Below are 27,021 nucleotides of genomic sequence, written 5' to 3'. Positions count from 1 at the left end.
TAATATCAATGTTTGTATTTCCATACAAACACAACACAACTGCCTTATTGCATTATGTCAAAACCATCTTCCCTACCCAGGATATAATTAACAATCAACAATGTTTCTCAATGTTTTATTTTTTTAATTATTATTTTGTAGATCGAATTAGTCAGCCAGATTTTTCTAAGATGAAACACACAAAACAAAGATGTGTAAAATGAAGTCAGGCTGTCAGGATATTTGAGAAATTCTTGCAATCATTTTAAAATACGTATGAAAGGTGCATCACACACGCAAGGCTTCTTTTGGCAGTACATAGACCACCGTTGCCAGCAGATGTCACCCGTGAGAGTAATGAATGAAGCTTATGATCCAGTTTTTCACACAGTAGTTCAAGGAGGCAAGAAATTTCACCAGTGAACCCTGACAAGGTACACATGTGAAGTGAAAACCATTACAGGTGACTACATCATGAAACTCATTGAGTCAAAAAAGCAAAGGGTGGCTGCTAAACTAAAATATAAAACATGTTTAGAGTTATTTATCAATTTTTCGTTGCTACAAAATTCCACATATCTTGATTCATATATTTCATGTCTTCAGTTTGTATCTACTATGTATAAATTTGTAAAAAACTAAAGAGAAACCTTTAAAGGTTTGTCCAAAACTTTTGACTGTCATGTCATGTTGTTCCTGTCATGTCAACAGTCACTAGAGAAAGAGAAGAAAATGAATCAAAACAAAAGAAATAAGATGATGAAGATGAACACAAACTGTACTGGTTTTCTTTCCTCATTGTAAACTATAATGCTTGAACATATATATCCACTAATGATGCCTTTAGTTTTGTCTCATACTATGTTTGACTTTTTTATATGTTATTATATTATAATATAATATAGTATATTATTATTATATTTGGGTTTTCTGTACACCAGAAGAAAATTAATTGAAATTCCAGTAATCTCAGTGGCCATAAAAAGACTCTTTGAGAGTTTTTCCTGCCTGCTGTTTTGTGATATTTTTCCAAGTAGCAGGAATATCAGCAGGTTCTGTTTTATACTGTTTGGCAAAGTCCATGTTGTACTTTGCTATCACATATTTCCAATAGTCTGATGCTTCAAGGCTCACATCTGGAGGGATACGCCAGTCTGGGTAAATTGCCTTGTATCTCTTATAAGGGTGATATTTATGGTTTGTATCACGGCAATGAAACTGCTGGTCACTGACCACAAGAGAAGAGCATATGTCAGCGATCAGTTTTTGTGTATTTGGCCAACTGAATCCTCCCAGACCTTGAGGTCGATGCAGTGAAGCAAAGTGCTCAGTATGAGCTTTTCCTCCTGCCTCACAGGGAGCTTTGCAGAATGGACACTGTTTGCCACAACCAACCAGTCTGTTGAAAAGCTCATTCTGGGGCTGCACATGGAGATGCTGTAGTTTCATTTCAAAGCTTACATTTTTAAATTTTTTTCTCAGATCTTGTTCCATCTCATTCACATACACTATGAGCCAGTCAGCAAACTGTTTCTTGTCAGCATTGTTCAGCATCATGAAAGCACCAAGAGCATCCTGGGAAATGACCAGTTTGTCACCAAGTTCTTTACAAATATCTTCAACAAATGTCTTCATATCATCAGTCTCTCCTCTTTTGGCCTTGTTGATGGCATCATTTATGCTTCTGATACATGACTGCAGATGTCGGTCCTCAAAATCGGATACTGACACAGTTGAGAAATGCTCCATTATTTGATGGTGAATCCATGTCTTTACATATTTCTCATATGAGTCAATATAGCTCACATAGTTTTGAAAATCATCGTTTGAAAGTAAATCCAGTAAAACTGAATACTGGAAGGACATTCGTGTGCTGAGCTGCTCACATGTCAGCATTTCATCAATGATATCAGGTCCCAGGAACCAACTGATAAAGTCTTCAACAGCAGGCTTCAAGCACTGGTTGGTGAATTCTTCTGCCTTCTTCTGACACTGGTCTCTTTCATGGAACGCATCAATGAAATCATCATGAAACTTTTCCTTGTTTTTCATCAGACATCTGTAGGGATCATTTGCTTGGATGAAATCTTCGTGCATCTTCTGAAACTCTCTGGCTGCAAATCCACAGATGTGCTGTTTCAGGGAAACTTCAAACTCAGTGTCTGTCTTAACATCTTGATTGTTTTGTAGTTTCTCATCAATCGTGTGTAGGATCTCCTGGATGTAAGTGTCAGTGTAATTGTTTTTTCTTTTTACTGTTTCACTCACAAACTGAGTGCAGGTATCTATGATACTGTCAGCCAGTTCTTTTAAACTTCCAAAGACAAAAAACATCATTCCTTCAGGTTTATATTTAAAAGGCTCTTTTCCACAATCTTGCAGACTCTTTTGACTTAATAATTCACATGCATGACTCCCCCTGTGTGAGAGATTGAGTCTCAGGCAGTGAGATACGCTGGTGAAGACACTGAAGGTCTTTTGTTCACAAAAAGAAAGTTTCTCCAGTGTTTCATTCCACATCTTATCAAACTCTTTGTCCAGCTCTTCATCACTCATCTGGACATTTTTCTTTCTGCATTTATCTATCAACACATGAACTGCCTTTTCAATCTCTTTTTTATAGTTCTCTTTGATTTTATCAATTTCTCTCATCCCCTCTCTGATTTCTGCTGCTGCTGTGAGCTGATTAAAAACAGATCTCTCCATTTCTTTTCGAAGGCTCTTTGCACTGTTTAAGAATTCCTCTTTGTATCCCTCATCCAGATAAACATGAACATCTGTTTGCTGAAAATAATGTGTCAGATTTTCTAGAAGCTTTGTCTCCCATGTGGACAGCACTGTGGAGGCTTCACTTTTCAAACATGTGAGAAATTCTTTCATGTCAGACGATTCAGATTTTGCGGCAACTTTACCAAAATTGGAAATTCTTCTTTCTGCATTTGTTACCCAGGTGTACATTTCTTTTCTGAATTCCCACTCCCACTTGTTGAATTCTGTGCAGAGTCTCATGTATGCATCAGCTATGAGGCTGTTTCTGAAGCTGAAGATGAAGTTTTCGTGCTTTACTGCAGTCCACAGACTTGTCATCCACTCTTTAAACTCCATGATATCATTAGCAGATGACTGACAGTTTCCCAGCAGTTGGATGATGTGTTTCTTGAGCTCATATACAGCCTCACTGTAGCCTGCACTGACTGGTGCCATTGGTGGGTTTCCATTCCAGAGTCCAGGAATGTACCAGTTCCCAGTGTCTGGACTGTACTCCATCACATCAGTGAAGCTCTTGTTCTCCTCTTTCTTTTCCATTTTGGCTGCTGCCTGGGTCATCTCATTTAACTGTTCCAGGAGCAGTTTCCTGTCTCGTAAGTTCTTCTCATGGGCTGAAACATCGGACACATTCTGGTGAACAAACACACATTTAGGCTTTTTGCCCACCTCCTTCATCCTGAGAAAAGCATGCACAACTATTTGTAGGATGTCCTTCATTTCAGTTGAATTCTCCATTGCAACATTGACAATGGTGATATCACTCAGCCCCACAACAAGTGTAGCAAGCTCATTGTCGTGCTCATAGCTGTTGTCTAGTTGTGCAGGTTCTGGTGACTTTAAGCCCTCAGTGTCAATGATCAGCATGAAGTCACAGTTTAGGACTTTTTTCATGTCTTCATTGATTTTGATGAGCAACATAAAGGCACCTCGAGTACATCGACCACTGCTGACTGCAAACTGCACTCCAAACATGGTGTTAAGGAGATTAGACTTTCCTGTGCTCTGAACTCCAAGAACTGTGACCACCAGGATCTTTCTGTTTGGAGACACCAAGTCACTGAGCTGAGAGAGAACATCACTCACCCATCTGAGAGGGATGTTGGATGCATCTCCATCTACAAGCTCAAGAGGAAATCCATCAAGCAACAACTCTGCACACAGTTTGGGCAGATGCTGCAGCTGTTGACGTGCTGGATCTGTTTGTGAAAGGGACAGTGAGGTTTCATAGATCTGACCCATTTCACGGAAGAAGTGTTCAGTCCCCAGTGAGCTGTTAGAAATTTGTCTGTCAATTTCTTTGATCTCCTCTTTGTTCTCAGAATTGTTGCATTTTTCTTTATATTTTTCCTGAAGTTCAGAAAGTTTTATGCGAGACAGGTTATCGAGGTTCATTCGCATCCATTTCAGGAAATAAAACCTCTCTGTTCCTGGGCTTGATATTGCATTGATGAAACATGTCATAGCTGTTGACATGTCATAAGAGTTCTGCCTTTTCCGCAGTTCTTTTCTGTCTTCCTGAAGTTGACTTTTGTAATCTTCTATATTTCCAGAGCCAACTTTTCGAAGGCGAAATTCTTCCTTCTCTAAGCAGGTCAGTTCTTTCCATATTTCTCCTTGCCGAGGAAGGTGATCTTCTTTGTATTTAAGGATGTCTTGAATTTCTGCAGTGATGGCTTCTGCATTTGTCTTTGCAGTCTGGCACTCTGGAGAGTCTTCATCAACCAGGATTCCCAGTTCGTGGGCAATGTCTGCCATCTGCTCTATTGTCATCTTCCCTTTCTTTTCTTTAATTACATTTCTAACTTTTTGCCTCAAATATTTTACAAAGTCTGCATCATTTCTTTGTTTTTTCCTAATAATGATATTGTTCTTAGTTAAGCGCAAATTAGTTTCTACCTTCTTTAAAGCATCCAAAGTGCAGCGTTTGCTCTCACTGTTACCCACCAAGAAGATCTGTGCCTTGTGCTGTTGGTTAGTAAGTATACTGCACTCAGAGTCCAAATTGTCAAAGAACACAAAAACTGCTGCAGATGTCTGACACAGAAAGGAGTATTGTGTTTCAAATGAAGCAATGTCCCCACGAAGGTTAGCTACAGCCACTGGTTGACTGAAAATATCAATGTTTGTGTTTCCACAAGGAAGATACCAAGTAATTTCAGTCAGTCCGTTTGAGATTTTTCTTGGACTGTCGCCACACTCCATGTTGCGATGAACAAAGGTGTCATGGTACTGCTGAGAATTGCTCAGAAGTTTATTGAGAATCTCTGACTTGGACGAGGAGCACTCACCCAGTCTGACAAAGGAGATCATTGGAAGTTCAGAGAGAACGATTCTGTCTTCAATGAAGCCCTTGGATTCTAACAGAGACTGAGGTCTGTACTTTTTAACAATGTCTCTCATGGCCCACAGCATGAGTGTGCACTGTTTTGTATCACAATTCGGAAGCAGCAGAGGCACAGAAAACTGACATGTGGACATTGTTAGTGCCATTTCCTGCTGCAGAAAACCATCAGAACACAGAAAGAGAGCAGCGATTATGTCGAGTGGGTTTGGCATGTCATCTGTGTTTGAACTGTCCAAATCCTCTGCATTCCCTGTTTCATCATCAGACTCACAATCTGATGTACATGTCATATTCCTAGCTGCCACATTAACCATCATCAGTTTCTTTAGAAAATACCATGGAAAGTCTGAGTTACTCTTGGCAGGTTCATCATTGATGGTCGTCTTATCAATCTCAAGTATTTTGCTCAGTGACAGTTTCTTTGTGTAGTACTGTTGTAAACCAAGATCTTTTAGTAAGCACTCCAGGTGTGTCTCTGTGGATAAAAAAAAATCTGTTATTTCATTGTCATTTTACAACATTTTACATATCCAAAATCAATCTTTTTTATTCAAGATCTTAAATACAATCATTCTCATAGCATTCTATCAAGAATGAGTACAAAGTACTAAGTTACAATTGTGTACACTTCATTTTTTTAATTTGTTTTTTTCTGAAATATATTAACTCACCAGTGACTGCAGTAATGCTGACTCCACTGCTTCTGATGTTCTCAAACACAGAGTAGAGAGTGAATGTGTATTGAGTTCCAGCAGTGAGAGATGAGACTGTGTGAGTTATTGGTCCATCTTCATTTGGAACACTGATGTCTGTCTCTGTATCGTTAAACTGGAGAATATAGCTGATGTTGTTGTTGACTTTATCCCACTGCAGAGTGATGCTGTTCTCATGATATTCTACTGTTATGAAACTGTCAGCATTTGGAGGAGCTGGAACAGGAAGAAAAGAAAGACAAAACATCTGTGTAAAGTACATTTCTACTGAACTAATCTTTGATATCTAAACCTGCAACAATTAATCCAGTATCTGATTGCGTCCATCCCCTCCTCACATCATTAAAAAGGCCAACCAGTCAACTTTACATACATTTTATGAGGTAACAATGCAAGTATGCTTACTGTAGTTATCTGGTTGCTGAGTTTACCGTTAGAATTATTAACTGTATTTGCTGTCTTCAGACTATATTTTCTGTGAAACAGCACAGTATCATGAAAAACCTATTATGACCTGTGAATATATTCTAAACTAATTCACTGAACTGCAGAGAATGGCTTTCTTTTTGCCACAGTGCATATTGTTGAAATATATGTACTCACCAGTGACTGCAGTAATGCTGACTCTACTGCTTCTGACGTTCTCAAACACAGAGTAGAGAGTGAATGTGTATTGAGTTCCAGCAGTGAGAGATGAGACTGTGTGAGTTATTGGTCCATCTTCATCTGGCACACTGATGTCTGTCTCTGTACCATTAAACTGGAGAACAAAGCTGACATTGTTGCTGACTTTATCCCACTGCAGGGTGATGCTGTTCTCATGATGTTCTACTGGTATGAAACTGTCAGAATTTGGAGGAGCTGTAACAGGAAAAAGGGTGGAAAAATTCAACGGCTTCATCTAAATATCAAACTAGCTAAATGAGTTCTAGTTTATAACATTTTTGTTTGATGATTTGTCCATTTTGTATCCAAGAGTGAAATCTCATTCAGACTGGGTTCATTGTGGTGGTGTCCGCCTCTCAATTTGGTGGGCACTGGCTCCAGAGGTGAGTTTGACTAAACAGACCATCCTCTGGACGCCGTTTAGTTTGCCCACCCCCAAGGCCCTATATGTATATGTTATGAGAGTGTAAGTAATGTGGATGTCTCTGTTGTGGAATAAAAGTGAGGCACAGGTGGCCAAGAGGGGACAGAGGAGGAATGCTTCCCCTGCACCTCAGTGACACACCTGTACCTCTTGGCCCTGCATGTCTGGTGCTGTGTGGTGGTGTGCTGGAGCAGGAGTAGGGAGGCATGTGGGGATGGGAAGGGAAGGGAAGGATTGGTGGTGGTGGTGGTGGTGGTGGGGGTCAAAGTACCCCCTCCCTGGAGCCAGCTTCTCCGCTGAACCCGGTAGGCACCCATGTTCCCTGGAATCCACCAAGGGCAGGGGACCGGGACTATCCGCACCGGGGCCACAGCATCAGCACTGCCAAGCCCCAATGAGCCCGGGGCAGCCCACCCGACCATGCCACAGAGGAAAAGTACACCCACCTTACATTCAATGAGCTCCCAGACTACATAAGACAATAGACACCCAGGTCGAGTTCATCCTCCACCTCTACTAAATCCTTCCTCTAAATACAGAGTGAACTCGTGGAGAGCAGACACCGCCCGAAAAGGATGGTAACAATCTCCCTGCCAGCTCAAGAGGCTCCCACTTCCATCGATGCACCAGAGGTCCCCCAAACTAGGGCTGGACCCTTTACAAACCACCTTTAGTTCCATTAGAGCAAGCTGAGAAACATTAAAAAGTGTAACCCTAGTCACGGTTTATTAATAAAAATAACGAAAATTTCACTAGGCCAATATTCCCACCACCCAATTCATGCCATCGGTAAGGACAGAGCCAATGAGTTGAATGGAATTTTGAACAGATTCAACACTGCTGTAAATGCTCACCTCAATACTGACTTAACTATAGTCAGCCTGTAATCCACAGCCACACCCTTCTCTCTCCCCACATTGCACCATAGCCTCCTGTGAACATCCTGACATTCCTCCCCCACCTGTCACATTCATTCATCACCAAGTTCAGAGGCAATCAGAAGACTCTACTCAGGCAAGTCTGCTCAACCAGAAGCAGTGATTGCCTGTGTCCTCAAGGGCTTTGACCCCAGCTTTGTGGAGTCTTTCATAAACTGTTCATGATGTCAAAAGTCGCTGTGTGCAGGCAGAGAAAGACCCAAATGCAAAACTCACGGAAGCAGGACGTGAACTCAAAGCTTTATTGCTTGATGAAAGGCAAAAAACAGAAACAATGCAAAACTAAACAGGGAAATTCTAATATTAATTTACTCAGGGGGACACAGGGAGAGACACGCAGCCATGAGAGAAGACGCGACATGGAACGGAGGGAGACGCGGACATAAATACACTGAAAGATAACGAGGAATGTGGGAGCACACGGGGAAAGCAGCTGACACGAATAACAATAATGAGACAGGGCAGGAGCAAACACAACATGACGTACACTGAAGGGAGACTATCAAAATAAAACAGAAGGTACACACAGATGCAGACTGGAGATGGAGAGAGAACATGGAGGAGCACAAGGGAGAGCACAAACATGACGAGCTGGGGAAACATGATGGAATAAAACACAAGGAGGGAAACAAGGTAACCAAGGGAAGCAAGGCACAAGAACTCACAGACACACAGAGGGAGACAGAGGGCAAAGACACAAGGGGGAATCTAATAAACAAAAACTAAACAGAACACCCTAGAAACCACAGAATAAATCCTTAAAATAACAAATGAAATTAACATAATAGAAAAACACAAGAAAACTGAGAACCCTGGGTCAAAATGACACATGATGAGACTGAGTCTGCAGAGGGTCCCAGCGCTGTGAAAGACATTCCTGTGTCAAAGACGCCATGTCCCCCAGGATTAAAGACCTTTGGTACTAACTTCCCATGTCATGAAAACCCTGGAAAAACTCATCCTTGTCCACCTCTGACCTATTGTCATGCCACATCAGAATCTTCTTCAGTTCGCTAACCAGCCCCACCTTGAAGCTGAAGACGCCATCATATTCATCATGCTTAATCAACTGAGAGTCATGTTTTTCGACTTTTCCAGTGCATTCAATACCATCTGGCCGACCCTCCTGGGTGATACACTGACAGTGATGCAGGTGGATGCCTCGGTCGTGTCCTGGATTATTGATTACTTGATAAGAAGACCACAATATATGTGTTTTCAATACTGTGTATTTGACAAGGTGATCGGCAGCAGAGGGGCATCACAAGGGACTGTCCTTTCCCCTTTTCTCTTCACCCTCTACACCACAGACTTCAGCCACTGCACCGAGATCTACTATTTCTGATGAGATCTGCTTTCATCAGAAATTTTCTGATGACTCAGTAAGCGTGAAGAGACAAGACCCCTGTTTCAATCTAGGGATGTAGACATTGTGGGGGACTATAAGTACCTCAGATCAGGGGTGGTTTTTGATATGGGCGACATGGGCTGTTGCCCAGGGCGGCATCATTGTGGGGGCGGCATCATAGCATCGGCAAAAAAAAAGTTGCTCGCACCCATGCTGCCCCGGCATCATGGCACCGCATTTTGGGGAATGCATAGGCACCGAACGATTTTCTATTACCCATTTGCGAGGAGTAAGAGTGCCCTCCATTTACGAGGTGCGCCTGCTGCTTGCTGCACAGGGAGGAGAGGGGCGGGATCAATGTTCCCTCTAATTTTTCATGTGTCTGAGCGCACACACAAACTCCCTGAGCGGCCCCTTGGACCACTGTGAGCAACAGCAGACGTGTGCACTGTGGTCACGCCAGCATCGAATCCATCCAAGTTACATGGTTCATTAAAATAATCAAATTACAGCGTTTACATTTATGTTAGACTACTTTTAATTAACTGCTTTAGCCCACTTACAATGAAAATTTCAAAAAATATTTGTTCAAGACCTGTGTAGTATGTTAACACTATTGAAAGCAAAAATAACTTGAACTCCAATTTTGAAAACACAACTTTCTTTTTTTTTGTAAATAAAGCTCTGACTTGTATTATGAGTCTGTGGTCTGGGAGAGAGTCTGTAACTCTCTGTCTGCAAAATACAGCATATAATGACCAATGCTGGGCAATTAATTATATAGTTACTTCTTCAAAAAAGTAACTGAGTTTTGCAAACAATAAACAATAAAGTTTTTTGCAGCTGTTTGCCTAAAAACTGCAGCCAAGGCGTTTTTTTTAAATATTTCAAACTATTTACAGAACAATCAGGTTTATTTGTTCCCCTCCAAAAAATAATTTCTGTCCACTATGAGATAAAGGAGAACAACAGCCTGATACCTGCAGGCCTGACAGCAGGAGATGTATCACTCCTGTAACACCTGTAACATTCAGCAGTCGCCTCATTGTTCTGACACACACAACAAAACTACTGACTACACTACACACTAACTACACAAGATTTGCGCTAAACGTCGCAAATCTCTCACATCTCAAAGCACTGCCGTCACTCCTAAAACTTCCCCCTTCCTAAACAACTGGTCATGGCCATGTTGCTATATCATTTTTTGATTGGTCATTTTTCATTTCATTTTGCATTTTCTGTGCGCAGAGACCGTGCCAGCAGTGTGCAATTGCGCACGGACGGAGCTTAGAGGGAACATTGGGCTGGGGATTTTCTTGCTTTTTATTTGATTCTACGCTTTAACAGACACAACGACTTCCCTTATTTCCATTTGTGACAAACATGCCGGAGATTCTCACATTCTTCTGACACCTTGCAAAAAAAGAACCAGCCAGAAGAAGAAATAGTTGTATAAAACTACAGCAAAATGAAAAATATGAAATGAGCCCATTTTGTGCATAAAATTGTAAACATTTCTCAGTTTAAACACTTGTTATGTTACTTATGTTCTGGTGTAAATAAACGATTGGCTCATGTTATTTGAAAGTCTTTTAGTTTTCATTTTGTTCAAATTTAAAGAACGTCCCAACTTTTCTGAAATTTGGGTTGTAATATTACAGGAGTCTCCTCCTTGAGTCCCCACCTTACTGTGGTGGAGGGGTTGGTGGGTTTTGCTTTACCCCCTGGTAAGGTCTGCCAAGGGAAATTGGTTCTGGGTGAGGAGCCAGACAAAGAGCGATTCAATTCACAGTCAACCCCTGTGACTATCAAAAGAGCAGGGGAGGTGTGTACCCTGACTGGTGCAGGGTTACTGGGACCTCACCTTGGAACCAGGACTGGGGAAGGAGCTCAACGGAGAGCGCCTGATTAATGGGTCTTAGCCCATGGGGCCCGGCTGGATATATTAAATGTCTGAATGGTCAAACTAACTGTAAAGTTTAATCCATTCACTTTATATTTTTAGAACTTAACTTTGAGTTTTTAAATTAATGGGTTAAGAGGTTTACAGTGAAAGCTATCAAAATGAAATTCAATTCAGATTCATTTATATTTATTTACATATATTTATTAGGCAAAGACACTACAATGATACTGATATAGGGAGCTATCTATAGCTAACTAACCAAGTCAAAGTGCGCATGTGCCAACCAGCGTGCAGCCTGTTACAGTCGCTCCTGCTTTTCTCTTAGTTTAGCTCTTTTTCTTACGTATTCTTTTTTTTTCTGACTTGTATTTTCATCCGTTTTCTATCTCTTACTCAATCATGTGGATTGAGAGAGTTTTTGTTCTTCTGGTGGCCGTGGAACTGTTACTTTTATCAAGGAACGGGACCGCGGCACATCTCCTACACGCACGGACTGTTTACTCCAGAGATCAGCTGATCGCCCTGATGCCGGCCGGCTCGCTGGCCAGGCCCGCAGAAGTACCAGCTGAAATTTGGAGGAAAACACATCGGGGATGCAGAGGTCAAGGACAGAAGAGAAGAAAAAAGGTGACGGTGAGACAGCGGAGGCTCGAAGCGAGGAGGAGGTTTAAACCGTGTCTGCCGTCTATCGTGATGGGAAATGTGCGATCGTTGGCAAGTAAAATCGACGAGCTCTCAGCACTGGTACGGAGTCAGAGGGAATACCGAGAGTGTAGCCTGATGTGTTTCACCGAATCATGGCTGCACCAGGACATTCCCGATGAGAATGCTTCCACACTGTTCGGGCGGACAGGGACAGCATCGCTAGCGGTAAGCGGAAAGGAGGTGGGCTTGCTGTTTTAGTTAACAACCGGTGGTGTAACCCTGCCAACATAACAATCAAAGAAAGGATTTGTTGCCCGGACACTGAACTGTGTGCTGTTGGACTCAGGCCGTATTATTTACCCAGGGAATTTTCTCACGTCATCTTGGTGGCTGTTTATGTTCCTCCCTCTGCTAACCCCACAGCTGCATGTGACACTATCCACTCTGCCATAGCTCGGTTACAGACTCAGCACCCGAGTGCCTTTATTGTGATCTCGGGTGACTTCAACCATGTATCACTGGACAATACACTACCAACATTCAAACAATATGTGGACTGTCCCACCAGGGGAGAGAAAACTTTAGACTTACTGTATGCTAACATCAAGGATGCATACAGCTCCTCCTCCCTCCCCCCACTTGGTAGGTCAGATCATAACCTGATTCACCTCACCCCCCGCTATGTGCCAATTGTGAGGAGGGAACCTGTGACCACCAGGACTGTCAGGAGGTGGTCAGAGGAGGCCTTAGCAGAACTACAGGGCTGTTTCGAGGTGACCGACTGGGAAACACTCTGTGAGCCTCACGCCGAGGACATCAATGGGCTTACTGAGTGTATCACAGACTACATAACTTTCTGCACCGACTCCATTGTTCCAGCTCAGACTGTTCATTGTTACCCAAATAACAAGCCGTGGGTGACTAAGGACATCAAAGCCCTCCTCAACAACAAGAAGAGGGCTTTCAGAGGGGGCAACAAAGAGGAGGTGAGGAAGGTCCAGGTGTTACTAAAGGACAAGATCAGAGAGGCTAAGGACAATTACAGGAGGAAGCTGGAGTGGAAACTCCAGCAGAACAGCATGAGAGATGTGTGGAGGGGCATGAAGACCATCACTGGATTCAGGCCAACCAACAGCAGGGGAGCTGAGGGAGGTGAGAATAGATCCAATGAGTTGAATCTGTTTTTCAATAGATTCGACACCACAGTGTCTGCTCCTACCCCCACAACCTCACCTGCAGTCAGCCTGGAATCCAGAGCCACACCACTGTGCCAGCCTCTCTCTCCACATGGCGCTGTTGCCTCCTGTGAGATTCCTGACACCCCTCCCCCACCCATCACCTTCACTCAATACCAGGTTGAGATGCAAATGAGGAGACTTCACTCAGGCAAGTCTGCTGGACCAGACGGAGTGAGTCCCCTCGTCCTCAAGACCTGTGCCCCCCAGCTGTGTGGAGTCTTTCATAAACTGTTTATGCTGAGTCTGAGTCTGCAGAGGGTCCCGGTGATGTGGAAGACATCATGCCTCGTCCCTGTACCAAAGACGCCACGTCCCAGTGGCCCCCAGGATTACAGGCCCGTGGCACTGACCTCCCACATCATGAAGACCCTGGAAAGGCTCATCCTGGACCAGCTGCGACCCATAGTAAGACCACATCTGGATCCCCTTCAGTTCGCTTATCAGCCTCGTCTCGGAACTGAGGACGCCATCATCTACCTGCGCAATCGTGTCTACACCCATCTGGACCAGCCGGCGAGCACTGTGAGGGTCATGTTTTTTGACTTTTCCAGTGCTTTCAACACCATCAGGCCGACCCTCCTGGGTGATAAGTTAGCAGCGATGCAGGTGGATGCTTCTCTGGTGTCCTGGATTGTTGATTACCTGACAGGAAGACCACAATATGTACGTCTCCCACAGTGTTTGTCTGACAAGGTGATCAGCAACACAGGGGCACCACAGGGGACTGTCCTCTCCCCCTTCCTCTTCACCCTCTACACCACAGACTTCAGCCACTGCACAGAGACCTGCCATCTTCAGAAGTTTTCTGATGACTCTGCGGTGGTTGGATGCATCAGCAGGGATGATGAGACAGAGTACCGGGCTGTGGTCGACTCCTTTGTCACGTGGTGTGAGCAGAATCATCTGCAGCTCAACGTGGCAAAGACCAAGGAACTGATCGTGGACTTCAGGAAGACCAGGAAACACTTGACCCCTGTTTCAATCCAGGGGGTCAGTGTTGACATTGTGGAGGACTATAAATACCTTGGAGTACACATTGACAATAAACTGGACTGGGCTAAAAACACCACAGCACTTTACAGGAAGGGCCAGAGTCGTCTCTATTTTTTGAGGCGACTGAGGTCCTTCAACATCTGCCAGAAAATGCTGAGGATTTTCTATGAGTCTGTTGTGGCCAGTGCGATCCTCTATGCTGCTGCATGCTGGGGGAGCAGGCTGAGGGTCGCAGATTCCAACAGACTTAATAAACTAATCCGTAAGGCCAGCAATGTTGTGGGGATGGAGCTGGACTCCCTCAAGGTGGTGTCGGAGAGGCGGATGCTGTCCAAGATAAAGACAATGTTGGATAACACCTCCCACCCACTCCATGACATGCTGGTCAGTCACAGGAGCACGTTCAGTGAGAGACTGAGATTACCGAAAAGCACCACTGAACGACACAGGAAATCATTCCTGCCTGTGGCCATCTCCCTGTACAACGCATCCACTTAACACACTGTTTGCTGCTACAGCTACACATGTTTCTTTTCCAACTATTTATTTATGAGTGACTTATGTATGTATGTATGTATATATGTATATATTGTACTATTCTTAGTTAGTGTATTGTCTGTCTTGTCTTAATGTTGGTTTAAAATGGAGCACTGTAACAAAAAATAATTTCCCCCAGGGATCAATAAAGTATTCTGATTCTGATTCTGATTCAAAGCTTTTCTGAAGAAAGCGCCATTGCTTGGTGATACCAAGTAGACAGGCTCCAAGGGAAGGAGGGGGGCACCTAGTGGTTGACCTCTATGACCTCTACTCATTTATTGGTCTGCTCCCCTGTAGGCCCATCACCTCTAGGAGGTGCTGTAGGGATTAGGTGCATTATGGGTCGGGTGCCAGTCAAGGATTGGGGGCCATGGAATGTCATCTCTCTGGTGGCTGAGCTGAGCTAGCGCATGAGGTTGAGAGATACTGGCTAGATATAGTTGGGCTTGGGCTCTGGAACCAGTCTCCTGGAAAGGGGCTCTTGTATCCCCTCAGTTTTCTGACTGCACACTGGAGGTTTTTTCTGGTGGACAAGTTTCTCTGTGCTTCTAGGTTGGAAAACAGGTCCTGACAATTGTTTGTGCTTATGTGTCAAACGATAATTCAGAAGTCACTGGGTGGTGTGCTTGAGGGTGCTACTGAGAGACTTCAGTGCTCATGTAGACAATTGTAGCAAAGTTTGAAATTTATGAAATGACTTTTCTGTTAAAAGTCGAATGCAAGAATAGACCGGGGGCACTGCCAGGCAGTCCCAGCACACCCTCAAAATACGTGTAGGTGTGCCAGGTCTGTCCTGCATACTCCCTTGCCATGTGATCCAACTCACCACCAGGTGGTGGCCAGTCAACAACTCGGCTTCCCTCTTCACCTGAGTGTCCAAAATATACAGCCACAGATCCAATAAGACAATTACAAAATTGGTCACTGAGCTGAGATCTAGGGTGTCCTGGTGCCATGTGCACTTATGGACATCTTTATGTTTAAACATAGTGTTCGTAATGGACAACTTGTTCAGATCAGGGAGATTTTAAAACATTGACTTGTGGATCTGTTTCTCACATTGAAATTTGTGTTTACACTGAGTCCATGTATTCTAACTTTATGAGCTATTTTCTTACCTTTTTTCTAAATTTGTGCATATTTTACTTACTTGTGTGTGCAAGGCAGGGCACAGCATCCTCATTTTCTTCTGGATTCAGGCTGTGCGTGTTTGTCTCTTGAATGTTTTTTCCCTTGCTGCAGCTGGCAACAATGTAGTTCTTCGTTTCACCAGCAGGAGTGTCCAAATGTTGCGAAACGAACTCACTTCTGATATTAAACAATGTTGTGGTCACGTGACAACAAGGAACTGTGGAAGTAACAATAATGTGGAAAATCATACTATAATGATCATACTGTATGTATCATCATGTATGTATTATTTGTATGTTCTCCATCTCCTCCTGTCTTGGTCCTGGGTCGCTGACCAAGCGTTTTTGAGTTTAGTGTCATTATTTTCTAGTTTCTTCTGATTTTGTATTAGTTCTTAGGGTTTGGTTCTTGTGTTCAGTGTTTTATTATTTCTACCTGTGTTCCCTCCCCTGCACTGTTTGTGCCCCTGAGTTTGTGTTGCAGTATAGTTTGTGAATTTCCTGTTTTACTTTGAAGGTCTTGTCTCATGTTAGTGTGTTCTGTTTTACTTCCTTGTCTAGTTACGTTCAGCTGTGTTCCCCTCTGGTGTGTCATTACCTTGTTACCTTGTGTGTATTTATAGTGTGTGCCTGCCTGTGTTCCTTGTCACGTCATCTGTGTAACCTGTGTAATTTGTCTCTCTGTTTTCCATTTTCCGCTCTTCATCCCCTGTGTCATCTCCATATGTTTTTTTCCCTGCGTGTTATTCTGTGACTTATTGTTTCGGGTTTTGTTTGCTATTAGTTTCCCCAGTTTAGGGTTATATTTAGTTCTGTCCTCGCCACTCCCGTATTTGTTGGCTATTCCCTACTGTAAATAAACGCTCACTCATATCATCAGCCTTTGCCTGTATTTTGGGTCCTCCTTCACTACACCACACGACTGCTGCCATGGCCGTGATACTTCCTAAATGAGCGGATCAATCTTGATGAAGCAAAAACATTACCTAGGACTCAGTGCCAATATTGTTTGAGTATACACATATATTATAAAAATCCCACAACTGTAATATATTGGTAACGTTTGACATTTTAATTGAGCACTGAATAGAATATCACAGTATAGAATAGTGTTTCACAATATAATGTATCATAACCTACTCAGGGACTGTAGCATATGTATGTATGTTCCCTATCACCTATGTTTGCTATTAATGTTAACGTTTTATTGTGTGATTCCGGCATAGCAATGAAAAGCATAAACATGATTTTTTTTACCTCCTGTAATGATGTGTTGAAAGTCTCCGCAGGTAGAGCATATTGGTAATCGAGGTTCATTTACTTCCTCACAGTAAAGCTCAAAATATAAATCTTGATCACTGATTGCCTTTTGAGAAGTGACACATAAACACATAAACATACATATTGCAGAAACAATATCTCAAGAGGACAGAATTTCTGTTTCAATTTTTTTTTTACCTCCATAGTTGTTACAGAGTCTTCCATCCTATTGTTGCTCCAGACAGCTTCTCTCTGTTGACAGTTTTAGAGACCAGTTATCAAATCTTGAAAAAAATGACACCCAATTCTGTAGCCTTCTCCTTCAACAATTGAACAGTTTTAACACTGTCATCATCACATTAACCTTGATTTTCAGGCTCCTTTGTAACCCTGGGTCCAAATACCTGTGCATACATCTGCATACAATAATCTAACATACCATTTCACGATACATGATATCTTCTATTCAATACTTTTGTCTAATCAAAGTTTTAGATTCTGGTGAAATGTTTAGGCCTTAGCCTCAGAATAATTGTAAACTCAGACTGTTTTAAAACAGTCTGTAGCTGTTTAAGCTGAAACGCCCTCTTTCTTTGCTGAACTCAAAAACCTAGTCTCTATTATTTACAGTAATAATCATCTCATTATATAGTAATATCTGGCATACTATGAAATTTCACCAATCACCATAACAATGATAAAAACCCTTTGCATCTTCAGCAAAAAAGATGTGTACAGATAAAGCTTATACAACTTAATGCACTAAGTCACAGACTGAAACTTTAGTAGTAAAACGAAAAAGAAGCAAATAAGTAAAATGGGCTTCACAAATTCACGCATAAAGCTTGTATACAAACATTTCGTGCACAAATCTGTGATTCATCACTATTTTCGTACTTAAATTTGTTCTTAGTCTACAAATTTAGAAGTGCATCATACCAGGCCTTTTGTTATACCCAGTGGAGTGACTGTGAACTATCGAATGCCAGGACTGCCATAATGAATTAATTAAATACACCATTAAATAATTAATTAAATGTGGCAATAATTAATTAAAATTGGAATTAATTAATTAAATAAATAGTTATGACACATGTAATTAATTAATTATTGAAACATTTAATTAATTATTTATGTATTTCACATTTTAATTAATTATTGACACATTTAATTAATTAATTATTGACACATTTAATTAATTATTTATGTATTTCACATTTTAATTAATTATTGACACATTTAATTAATTATTTAATGATATATTTATTTATTTCATTTTGGCAGTCCTGGCGCCTGGCTCTCATCATGAAATTATTTTATCTGTCAGCCTCACCCATCAAACTCAGGGGGCGGGGCTAACGCTGCCCATGCAGCTTCTCTAACATTTGATTGGTTGCCCTGCAAAGTAAGTCAAAACAGGTCGATCCTAGATAATCGATTGCTTGTGTAGACTTGGGGCAGCCAGGTATCCCAGAATGCAGATCAAATCACAGGCAGCAATGGTGGTGGTGTAGTTTTAAAATACCCCGTTTTTCTGTCACCAGCTACACTTTTAACAGTGTTTTAGCCGCGAATGTCGCGCCGTATGTCTGGTCAGGTTGTCAACATAGAACATGTTTGCAAAAGTGCTCAGATGTTTTCAGAGATTTCACTAGCACCCAGGGGGTTACGTTAACCGGTTTGTTTACATATTCCACTCTCCGTGTTCCACATGTTGCATTCGCAGATTCTCATTTTCACCGAACGATCGTCTCTTTCCGCCTGGTCTTGTGTCTCTGTGCTTCTGTAACATAAAGAACGAGCTGACATTTTTCTCACGAAACCAGCGATCAGCTCAACAGACCCTCAGTTTACCTGCATGCATCCTCCTCCTCATCTGTCAGCTGTTTAACACCTGCTGCTAATTCAAGAAACACGCGTACGTTACCTGGTGATAGTCACAGTTTAACTGGGCAGCCGGTGCTCGATATAACGCAATGTCAGCGCATTTTTCTGCACAAGATAAGTAAATATAGTGTTTTCCCCGAGCGCAGAGCTGCTGGAGCTTGTTTCCTTACAGAGCACTTTATGGGCGAACCAGCTTCATCAGCGGCTGATGTCCAATCACCGGCACACAGCTTTGAAACCTCAGCTGAGTTTTAGCTCTCAGTGGTTAAACGCTGGACTTCATTCACTCAGGTTCTGTCTGTCGGGTCACGTTTACTTCGCTGTTTTATTTACAACTGAGCAAATCGGTTTGGCTGAGGTTAAAGTTACGTTTCATAACTGCATAGTTTCACAGACGTTTAATGGTTCAGTGGCACATGTGTTAGACTGAACTATCATCTAAATATCATCTGTTTTTTAATAGTTATTCAACTGTATTCTAAGCACCAGCTGTCTGTTAGAACTATTTATGTCATAGTTTATGATACAGCACGTGTATTTCAGTAATAGCCTGCTGATTTCAGTGTAGTGGTGAACAGTCGCACAGCTCACGTGGGCGTTATCTGTGATACTCCTTAACTATAATTTATCCAAGTTAACTTCAGTTAACCATTCAGACGGTTCTTTTGCAATGAAAAACATAAACACCCATGCTGCCGGTATAGGTTTCCTCAGTGCCAGCTGTTAACATTATAGCTGATTATGCAGTAACCATGGTAACCACGGACTCTGAGCGGCTGGATCGACGGAGGTCAGACAACAATTTTACATGTATGATCTTAAAACAGGACACAGCCACTATACGTGCTGGCCTCATATCAAATGTGAAGGCAGACTGAGTCTATGTTTGACGTTTGTTTATATCTAATCTTCCTTTTGAAACATTTAAACAGCAGCGAGTCTGCAGCTGAGGGAATACAAACTCAGGTTTGCTCGTTTCTTGGATTCATTTGGTGATTTATTAAATGTATAACTGTTATTCTAATCTGCTGCTGGGTCTCTTACACTTTTCTTTATGCTGTATATTTTCACGTCTCTGGAATAGTTGGAAGTTAGATAGTCAGCTGAGAAACTTTGTGTTAACTCATGGAGCTGAGGATATCGTGGATATGCTGACCTCACTGCGTGGTGTACAGAGCGAGGTCAGCATGATTAATATTCACAATAAAAATATTAGCCGAACATCATGAAGTCTGTATGTGTTTCATAGTGTCGAACAACCTTTGTACAGTTAAAGCCAGCAGTTACTACATGACAGAAACACCAACGTTATCTCTTTTATGCGTTTATACACAGGTCACGCTGATTACTGAACAAAAACCCAAAGATCAGATGTCAAACAGGTTTATTTGCTCTCTCTCCTCCTTAAACATGTTTTTAATGTTAGTTATAATTCAGAATTGGCGACTGAAACACGTAGGACACATAAGAACATCAGGAAATAAAACACCGATAAATATAACCTCAGTAAAAGAAGTCAGCGGGGGTTACTACAGCTGTGTACCAGGGCCTGCGCTTTGTCGGTGGGATTGCTTGCGAGGCGAGCGGGTCTATCCCACGCTTTGCCGTGAGACTGGGCAGACATCTCCGAAATCATCGAAGCACTTTTGCAAAGAGGCTGTATCTTGACAAACCGACCAGACACATGAAGATTAAACCACTACATTCTCGGCTAAAAAAATATTAAAACGGTATTTGGTAACACACAAACAGGGTTTTTCAAAGCTCAGTTCTGTTAGCTTCCACATGCCGGTTGTTGTGTGCTAGAAACAATGGCCACCAGGCCAAAGCAATGGTTTTGACTCGATCAGCGTTAACCCCGCCCCCTGAGTTTGATGGGTGAGGCTGACAGATAAAATTATTTCATGATGAGAGCCAGGCGCCAGGACTGCCAAAATGATATAAATAAATATATCATTAAATAATTAATTAAATGTGTCAATAATTAATTAAATGTGTCAATAATTAATTAAAATGTGAAATACATAAATAATTAATTAAATGTGTCAATAATTAATTAATTACATGTGTCATAACTATTTATTTAATTAATTAATTCCAATTTTAATTAATTATTGCCACATTTAATTAATTATTTAATGGTGTATTTAATTAATTCATTATGGCAGTCCTGGCACTCCATAGTGAACATGCCTGAACATGTAGGCCTGGTCTACTACTACTACTACTACTACTACTAATAATAATAATAATAATAATAATAATAATAATGCTTCCCATAGAAACAGATTCTAAAAAAAGCAACTTAAAATTAACATAAACATGTAAATGTTAAAAGAATGCCAAAATATCAAAACTATAATAAAATATACAAAAAAAGCCTAAATTAATGAGTTTAACAGGGTTTTAAAAGAAGTCACTGATAATGCAAGCCAGATTTCTTTTAGGCAGTGCATTCACTCTAATTGCCTTTTGTGTTTAAGAAGGAAGTGGGAACGATTAATAGGTTTCTGTTTGATGATCTTTGGCTGTGCACTGGTTGGGACAGAAACAGCAGTTTGAGTGTGTATTCTGGGTCCAGGCCATATAGCAGTTTTAGACTTAGTATCAAACAATAATAAGAAGAAATATTAAAAGTTATACAATGGAATAAAAACAATTTCAAAAGAATGAGAAAAAAAGACGGAAAAACCAAGTCACAAGCAAAATTAATAAAAAGAAGGGATACAGCCAGGGGACAAAGAACTTCTCATAATTCAGAGCAGCCAAGGGGCAGTGGCATCCAAAATTTCATGGCACAGCAGCCTACATCTATTGCAGCATAACTAAGGGAGGATTCAGGGTCACCTGATCCAGCCCTAACTATATGCTTTAACAAAAAGGAAAGTTTTAGGCCTAATCTTAAAAGTAGAGATAGTGTCTGTCTCCTGAATCCAAACTGGAAGCTGGTTTAATAGAAGAGGGGCCTGAAAACTGAAGGCTCTGCCAACAATTTCTACTTTTGAATACTCTAGGAACAACAAGTAAGCCTGCAGTGTGAGAGTGAAGTGCTCTAATGGGCTGATATGGTACTACAAGGTCTTTAAGAAAAGATGGGACCTGATTGTTTAAGACCTTGTGTGAGGAGCAGGATTTTGAATTCTGGATTTGACAGGGAATTAACAGCTAATGAAGGGAAGCCAATATAAGAGAAATATGCTCTCTTTTGTAGTCCCTGTCATTACTCTTGCTGCAGTGTTTTGGATTAACTGAAGGCTTTTCGGGGAGTTTTTAGGACATCCTGATAATAATGAATTACAGTAGTCCAGCCTAGAAGTAATAAATGCATTAATTCGTTTTTCAGCATCACTCTGAGACAGGATATTTCTAATTTTAGAGATGTTGCGCAAATGGAAGAAAGCAGTCCTACGTATTTGTTTATATTTTGTTCATATATTGATTCATGGTTTTCTTCAGTTTGTTAGCTACTGCAGGATATTTTGTAAGGCGGTTATCTGCTATAAAAAGCAGGGCCAGGAAAATCTCCATCATATTTTTCTGTGTTTTATCCTCAGTTACTTTGACACATAGGCATCTGCTGTGATGCTTACACCTCTGATGAAGTGTCAGCTTTGTTTTTATATATAGATATAAATGATAAGAATTATATTTCTGAGTCAAAATTGAATCGAATCAGGAATCACATCATTTATAGAAATCAGTGACAATATCCAGCCCTATATATCACCCTGTTTGCCTTTAAGTTCCAGATGTAGGCTGACCATTGCTTGAAGACTGAATGGGGCTGGCTGCAAATTGGGACCTGTCAAGACCAATGACTGTAGAAAAGATGGACGATCTGACTGCACTTCCTCCCACTGTACAAAAATTAGCCAAAATTTCCCACTTGTGGGAGCTGCAATGTTGCTCTTTGAGCCTGAGTCTGCGCATAGTGACTTGAGGTGGAGTGTTTATGTCACGCTCCTGCCCATAAACCCACTGGAGTGACTGTGAACATGCCCCTCCTACACTTTGTACTTACCCTGGCTGCAGTGTTGCCAACTTAGCAACATGGTCACTTTGTTTAGCAAGTTTTCAGACCCCCTTAGCGACTTTTTTCCAAAAAGCGACTAGCGACAAGTCTGGCGACTTTTTCTGGTGTTATTGGAGACTTATGACAACTCTTTCACGTGACAGCACGTATTGCTCTTACTCGTATTGCTCTTACTACGCGTACAAACTGCAAATGAATCGCACATGAGTGAAGTTTATCTGCTGATTGGTTTACTGCAATTGATGACTCAGTTTACCTTAAATTAAGGTAAATACAGCCACATCGCTATTATGAAAAAGATACACAGCTTAACATCTTACAGTTCTGCAACATCTAAAATAACTTTGTTAATTCGCTTGCTAGATTAACCGTTAGCAAAAGAAGAAAATGAAATATCACGATAGAATATGGGTAAAACGCTCATGCGCAGTGCCTTTGTTTTCATGCGCACGTGGCGGAAAAAGCACGGCGGCGACGGAGAATGAGAAGGGCAAAAGTGGATTGTGGAATGAAATCGATGAACCAGAATTGGTTTGTAAAAATGGTGCAACTTCAGTGGTGTGGAACTGGTTTGGCTTTTGTCCGTCAGATACACACCAAAGTACAATTTTTTGTAGAACATGCAAACGACCTGTCGTTATTACTGTATTTTTCCCACTATAAGGCACAATTAAAATCCTTTATTATTCTCAAAAATTGACAGTGTTCCTTATGTATGAATTCTGGTTGTGCTTACTGACCCCGAAGCGATTTTGTATGGTACACAGCACTTAAAAATCTGTCAAAAAATGTTTTAGCATGACTTTGGTAAGCTATGAAACCGCACCGCTTGACGGATTGTTGGAGCATTACAGCTACCGTAGTCAGGAGCCTTGCGTCGTAATACGTACTGTGCTTCAAAATAATATTACCATACTGTGTGTGTATAAGGACCTCAAAATGGCACCTGTTAAGACATGCATACAAAGCGGATTTTAAACTCAAGGTGTCATGCAGTGGAACATGGGAACAGAGCAGCTGCAAAAGAATTCAGCATTAATGAATCAATGTTACAGAAGTGGAGGAAGCAAGAAGAATGAGTTGAGTAAAGTTAGACTTATCTGGCTGTTTTGTTTTGCTTAGCTTAATGAGCCTTATGGTCCAAAAAATACGTATTTGACTTATTTATTTGGCACACTGCAGTTTAATGTTGCAAAGCACCTCTTTAAGTTTTTTGGCCACATTGCCCTGCCCTACTGCTAAGTGATGGTGGTCACTTTCAATACAGAGCCAATGAGAACCAATTGAGAATTGATAAGGAATCAAATAGATAAGCGATCTGGATAATGGAATCAAAAGGTGTAAATTCTTATCAATTCCCATCCCTGCTCCTTGAAGTGGAGTAAATCAACAGCTTTGCATCTGAATTGTAAAGCCCAGAACACCTCCCCCACTCCACTACTTTTTTTACTTTTACTTTTTGCTTTTCTTAAAACTTTTTTTTTTTTTTTACTTGTTTTGATCTTCAAAAGGAGGAGTTTGGCTAGGCCACGGTAAATTTAAAATCAACACAATATATTGAAAAACAAGTAGTGTTTATTTAATATTTTCCTTTTAAGAACCATAAGAGTGAAAAGAATAACCATTCCTTTGGTCAGGTACAAGGACAGAACACAAAGAGTAAAAAAGGAGGCAACAAAAACTATTGCTCAACACTACTTGACATTTGTTTTTAAACATTGTTTTTTTCTGGAATCTTGCCCAGCATTTATTACATTACACAAGAGGCTGAAGGGGGAGGTCGTGCTTTCCCTTTGGTGTGATTTTTGTTCAGTGCTTAAATATATATAATAATAAATCCTATAACCTTACTGTGAGGTTTTTAAGGTGGCAGCTTAGACGCAGGGAGACACAGAAAATGATGCAGGATGACGCAGGGAGACACAGAAAATGATGCAGGATGACGCAGGGAATGAACACGGACATACCAGCAACGCACACCAGAAAATACAGGGCTTAAATACACACAGGGCAATCAGGAAATGGGAGACCGGAGGGAGACATGGCTGGGATTAATTGGGCATAACGAGACAAGGGGAAGCGAATCTAGAAGCACTGACAAGAGACACAGAACTTCAAAATAAAACAGGAAATACACTGACTAAACTCTACACACGCAAACTTAACACAGACTGGGGAGACAGAACATAGGAACGTGAAACGTGGAACAGGAGAGTACAACGGACACAAACACTAGGGATAATCATAAAAAGCAACCCAAAATAAACAAAACCACAGAATAATAATAAACTTAAACATAAACACGGAGTCCACAAACTCCGGACCATGACACCTTCAGTAATAGTAATAAATCACACAGCAATAGTACAGTCATGTAGTTGTAAAAATCATGATAATATATTAAGTAGTCCAAAGTATTCAGAATACGTTAATCTCACTGAGTAACGTAATGGAATCCTTTACAAAATACATTTTGGGGCATGTATTCTGTAATCTGTAGTGGAATACATTTTAAAAGTAACCTTCCCAACACTGAATGGCAGTATTGCGTCTTATCTCGGTACTCAATACTAAAACCACCACAAACCACAATGTACCAACAACATCAGGGCAATGGCAAAACAGAAGGGTCGAGAATATGGAGGTATAAAGGGACAAAGACTTTGAAAAGTGTGGGAGCATTTAACAGAAAACAAATTTGAATCCAGACTGTGCAAACTGTTCTGTCTTGAATATATTTATATGCTAATGAGACAAATAAGTAGCCATAGAAATTGTATTTTGATTGTTATTGTGAAGCTTTTATTTTGTAGTGACTGGAATTCCGGCTCTTTTTAGAGAACCGTCTATTTTGGCTCGGCTCACTAAAAAGAGCCAACTCTTTTGGCTCCCAACCAGCTCTTTAGGTTGTTTTGTTGCTTTAATTAATTTATTATCAAGAACAATATAAAATTATGCACAAAAGGAATTACTAATGTAAAAAAATGTGGTTTTATTTATATATGTTTATAGCTACCTAGATCACTTAAATTACACAATTGAAAGCATTTGTCTTGTACATGCTTTGTCTCTAGGGGCCACCGTAAATATACTTTTATTTATTCACTCCACATAAAATGTAATAAATAAATTATAAAATACAGAAACCAACTATTTACATTTTATTCATTTCAACTTTTAACTGCTTAAATTTTCAGCTTTTTCCTTTGAACAAATTTAAAGTGAAACAACACAAAACACTGCAAACCACAACACAATAAAATATAAATTAAAATATGGGGGGAAAAAAAGGGGGGGGGGGGAGAACGCCCAGATCTTTAATTAAGGGAAAAGTTGGCATTTAGAAATATTAATATCACACTCAACTGACTGCGTTTTATCTTCCCATTGCACTGATGGGTGAACAGTTCTTAGGTGCCTGTGCATGTTGTTTGTGGAGCCGGCTCTATATGATATCCTTTTCTTGCAGACTCTACACTCTGCCTTTGTTTTGTCAATAAGATTGAAATGGTTCCAGACTTTGCTTCTTTTCTTGGTGTCACTCATTTTCTTTACTGTACCTTTCCAATGAGACGGTGTTGTCTCTTGTTCTTGCTCCCGGCTCTCTTTCTTTCCCTCTCCCTCCTGCTCTTGTTGTGTGCTACTGCTGCTGCAGTGTAACTACCGCCCCGCCCCGCCCCGCCCCTTCAGCTCAGCGCTGAGCAGAGGGGGGAGGGGCGCAAACGCAAGGCTCTGTTTGGTCTCTGCTCAGCGCAAACACAAGGGTGACTTGCAGCATGAAGCGAAAAAAAGTGAAAGAGAGGGCAGGAGAAAAAAAAAACCCCCACGGCTCCCAATAAGGAGCCGGCTCGCATCGTTCACTTCTAAGAGCAATTTCGTTCGCGACCGACAGATCACTAATGGCTACGCATTTGAAATTATTAGGCTGATTATTGCTGTTACACAAAGCATATCTGCTATAGTTTTGGTTTTTAGTCTTCCATGTCATGCACATAACAGAAACAACAGTGACAAAAAATGGCTTAAAAATGACAAAAAAAAAGCATACCTTTATCGAAGAGATCTGTCAGTTTCAAACATTTCATTCTGTCATCCAGTTTTTGGGGGTTTTGTTGTTTTGAGTTTCCTGTTTTTGCCGTGTTGGCAGTAGAATTGTTCTTCCTTTTACTGTTGACGTCTTTGAGTGGAGCAGGGGGATTGTGACC

The 27,021-nt window shown here is 41.1% G+C and overlaps 1 protein-coding gene across 1 annotated transcript; it reads right to left on the bottom strand.

Annotated features, from left to right (window-relative positions):
* Positions 1-948: 948 nt before the first annotated feature.
* LOC112432032 (interferon-induced very large GTPase 1-like) lies at positions 949-27,010 on the bottom strand. The gene is made up of 8 exons (XM_076882248.1): positions 26,865-27,010; positions 17,095-17,148; positions 16,894-17,002; positions 15,657-15,854; positions 6,409-6,666; positions 5,764-6,021; positions 1,487-5,567; positions 949-1,207 (listed from the first exon to the last, which is right to left on the bottom strand). Exons 2-8 carry the CDS (start codon positions 17,119-17,121, stop codon positions 949-951), a joined length of 5,190 nt encoding a protein of 1,729 aa, XP_076738363.1. The 5' UTR covers positions 17,122-17,148; positions 26,865-27,010.
* Positions 27,011-27,021: the final 11 nt, after the last annotated feature.

The sequence above is a fragment of the Maylandia zebra genome, linkage group LG3 (genome assembly GCF_041146795.1).
Source record: "Maylandia zebra isolate NMK-2024a linkage group LG3, Mzebra_GT3a, whole genome shotgun sequence".
NCBI lineage: Eukaryota > Metazoa > Chordata > Actinopteri > Cichliformes > Cichlidae > Maylandia > Maylandia zebra.
The sequence above is the reverse complement of the archived record's forward strand: the minus strand, read 5'-3'. Positions and strand labels throughout refer to the sequence as shown.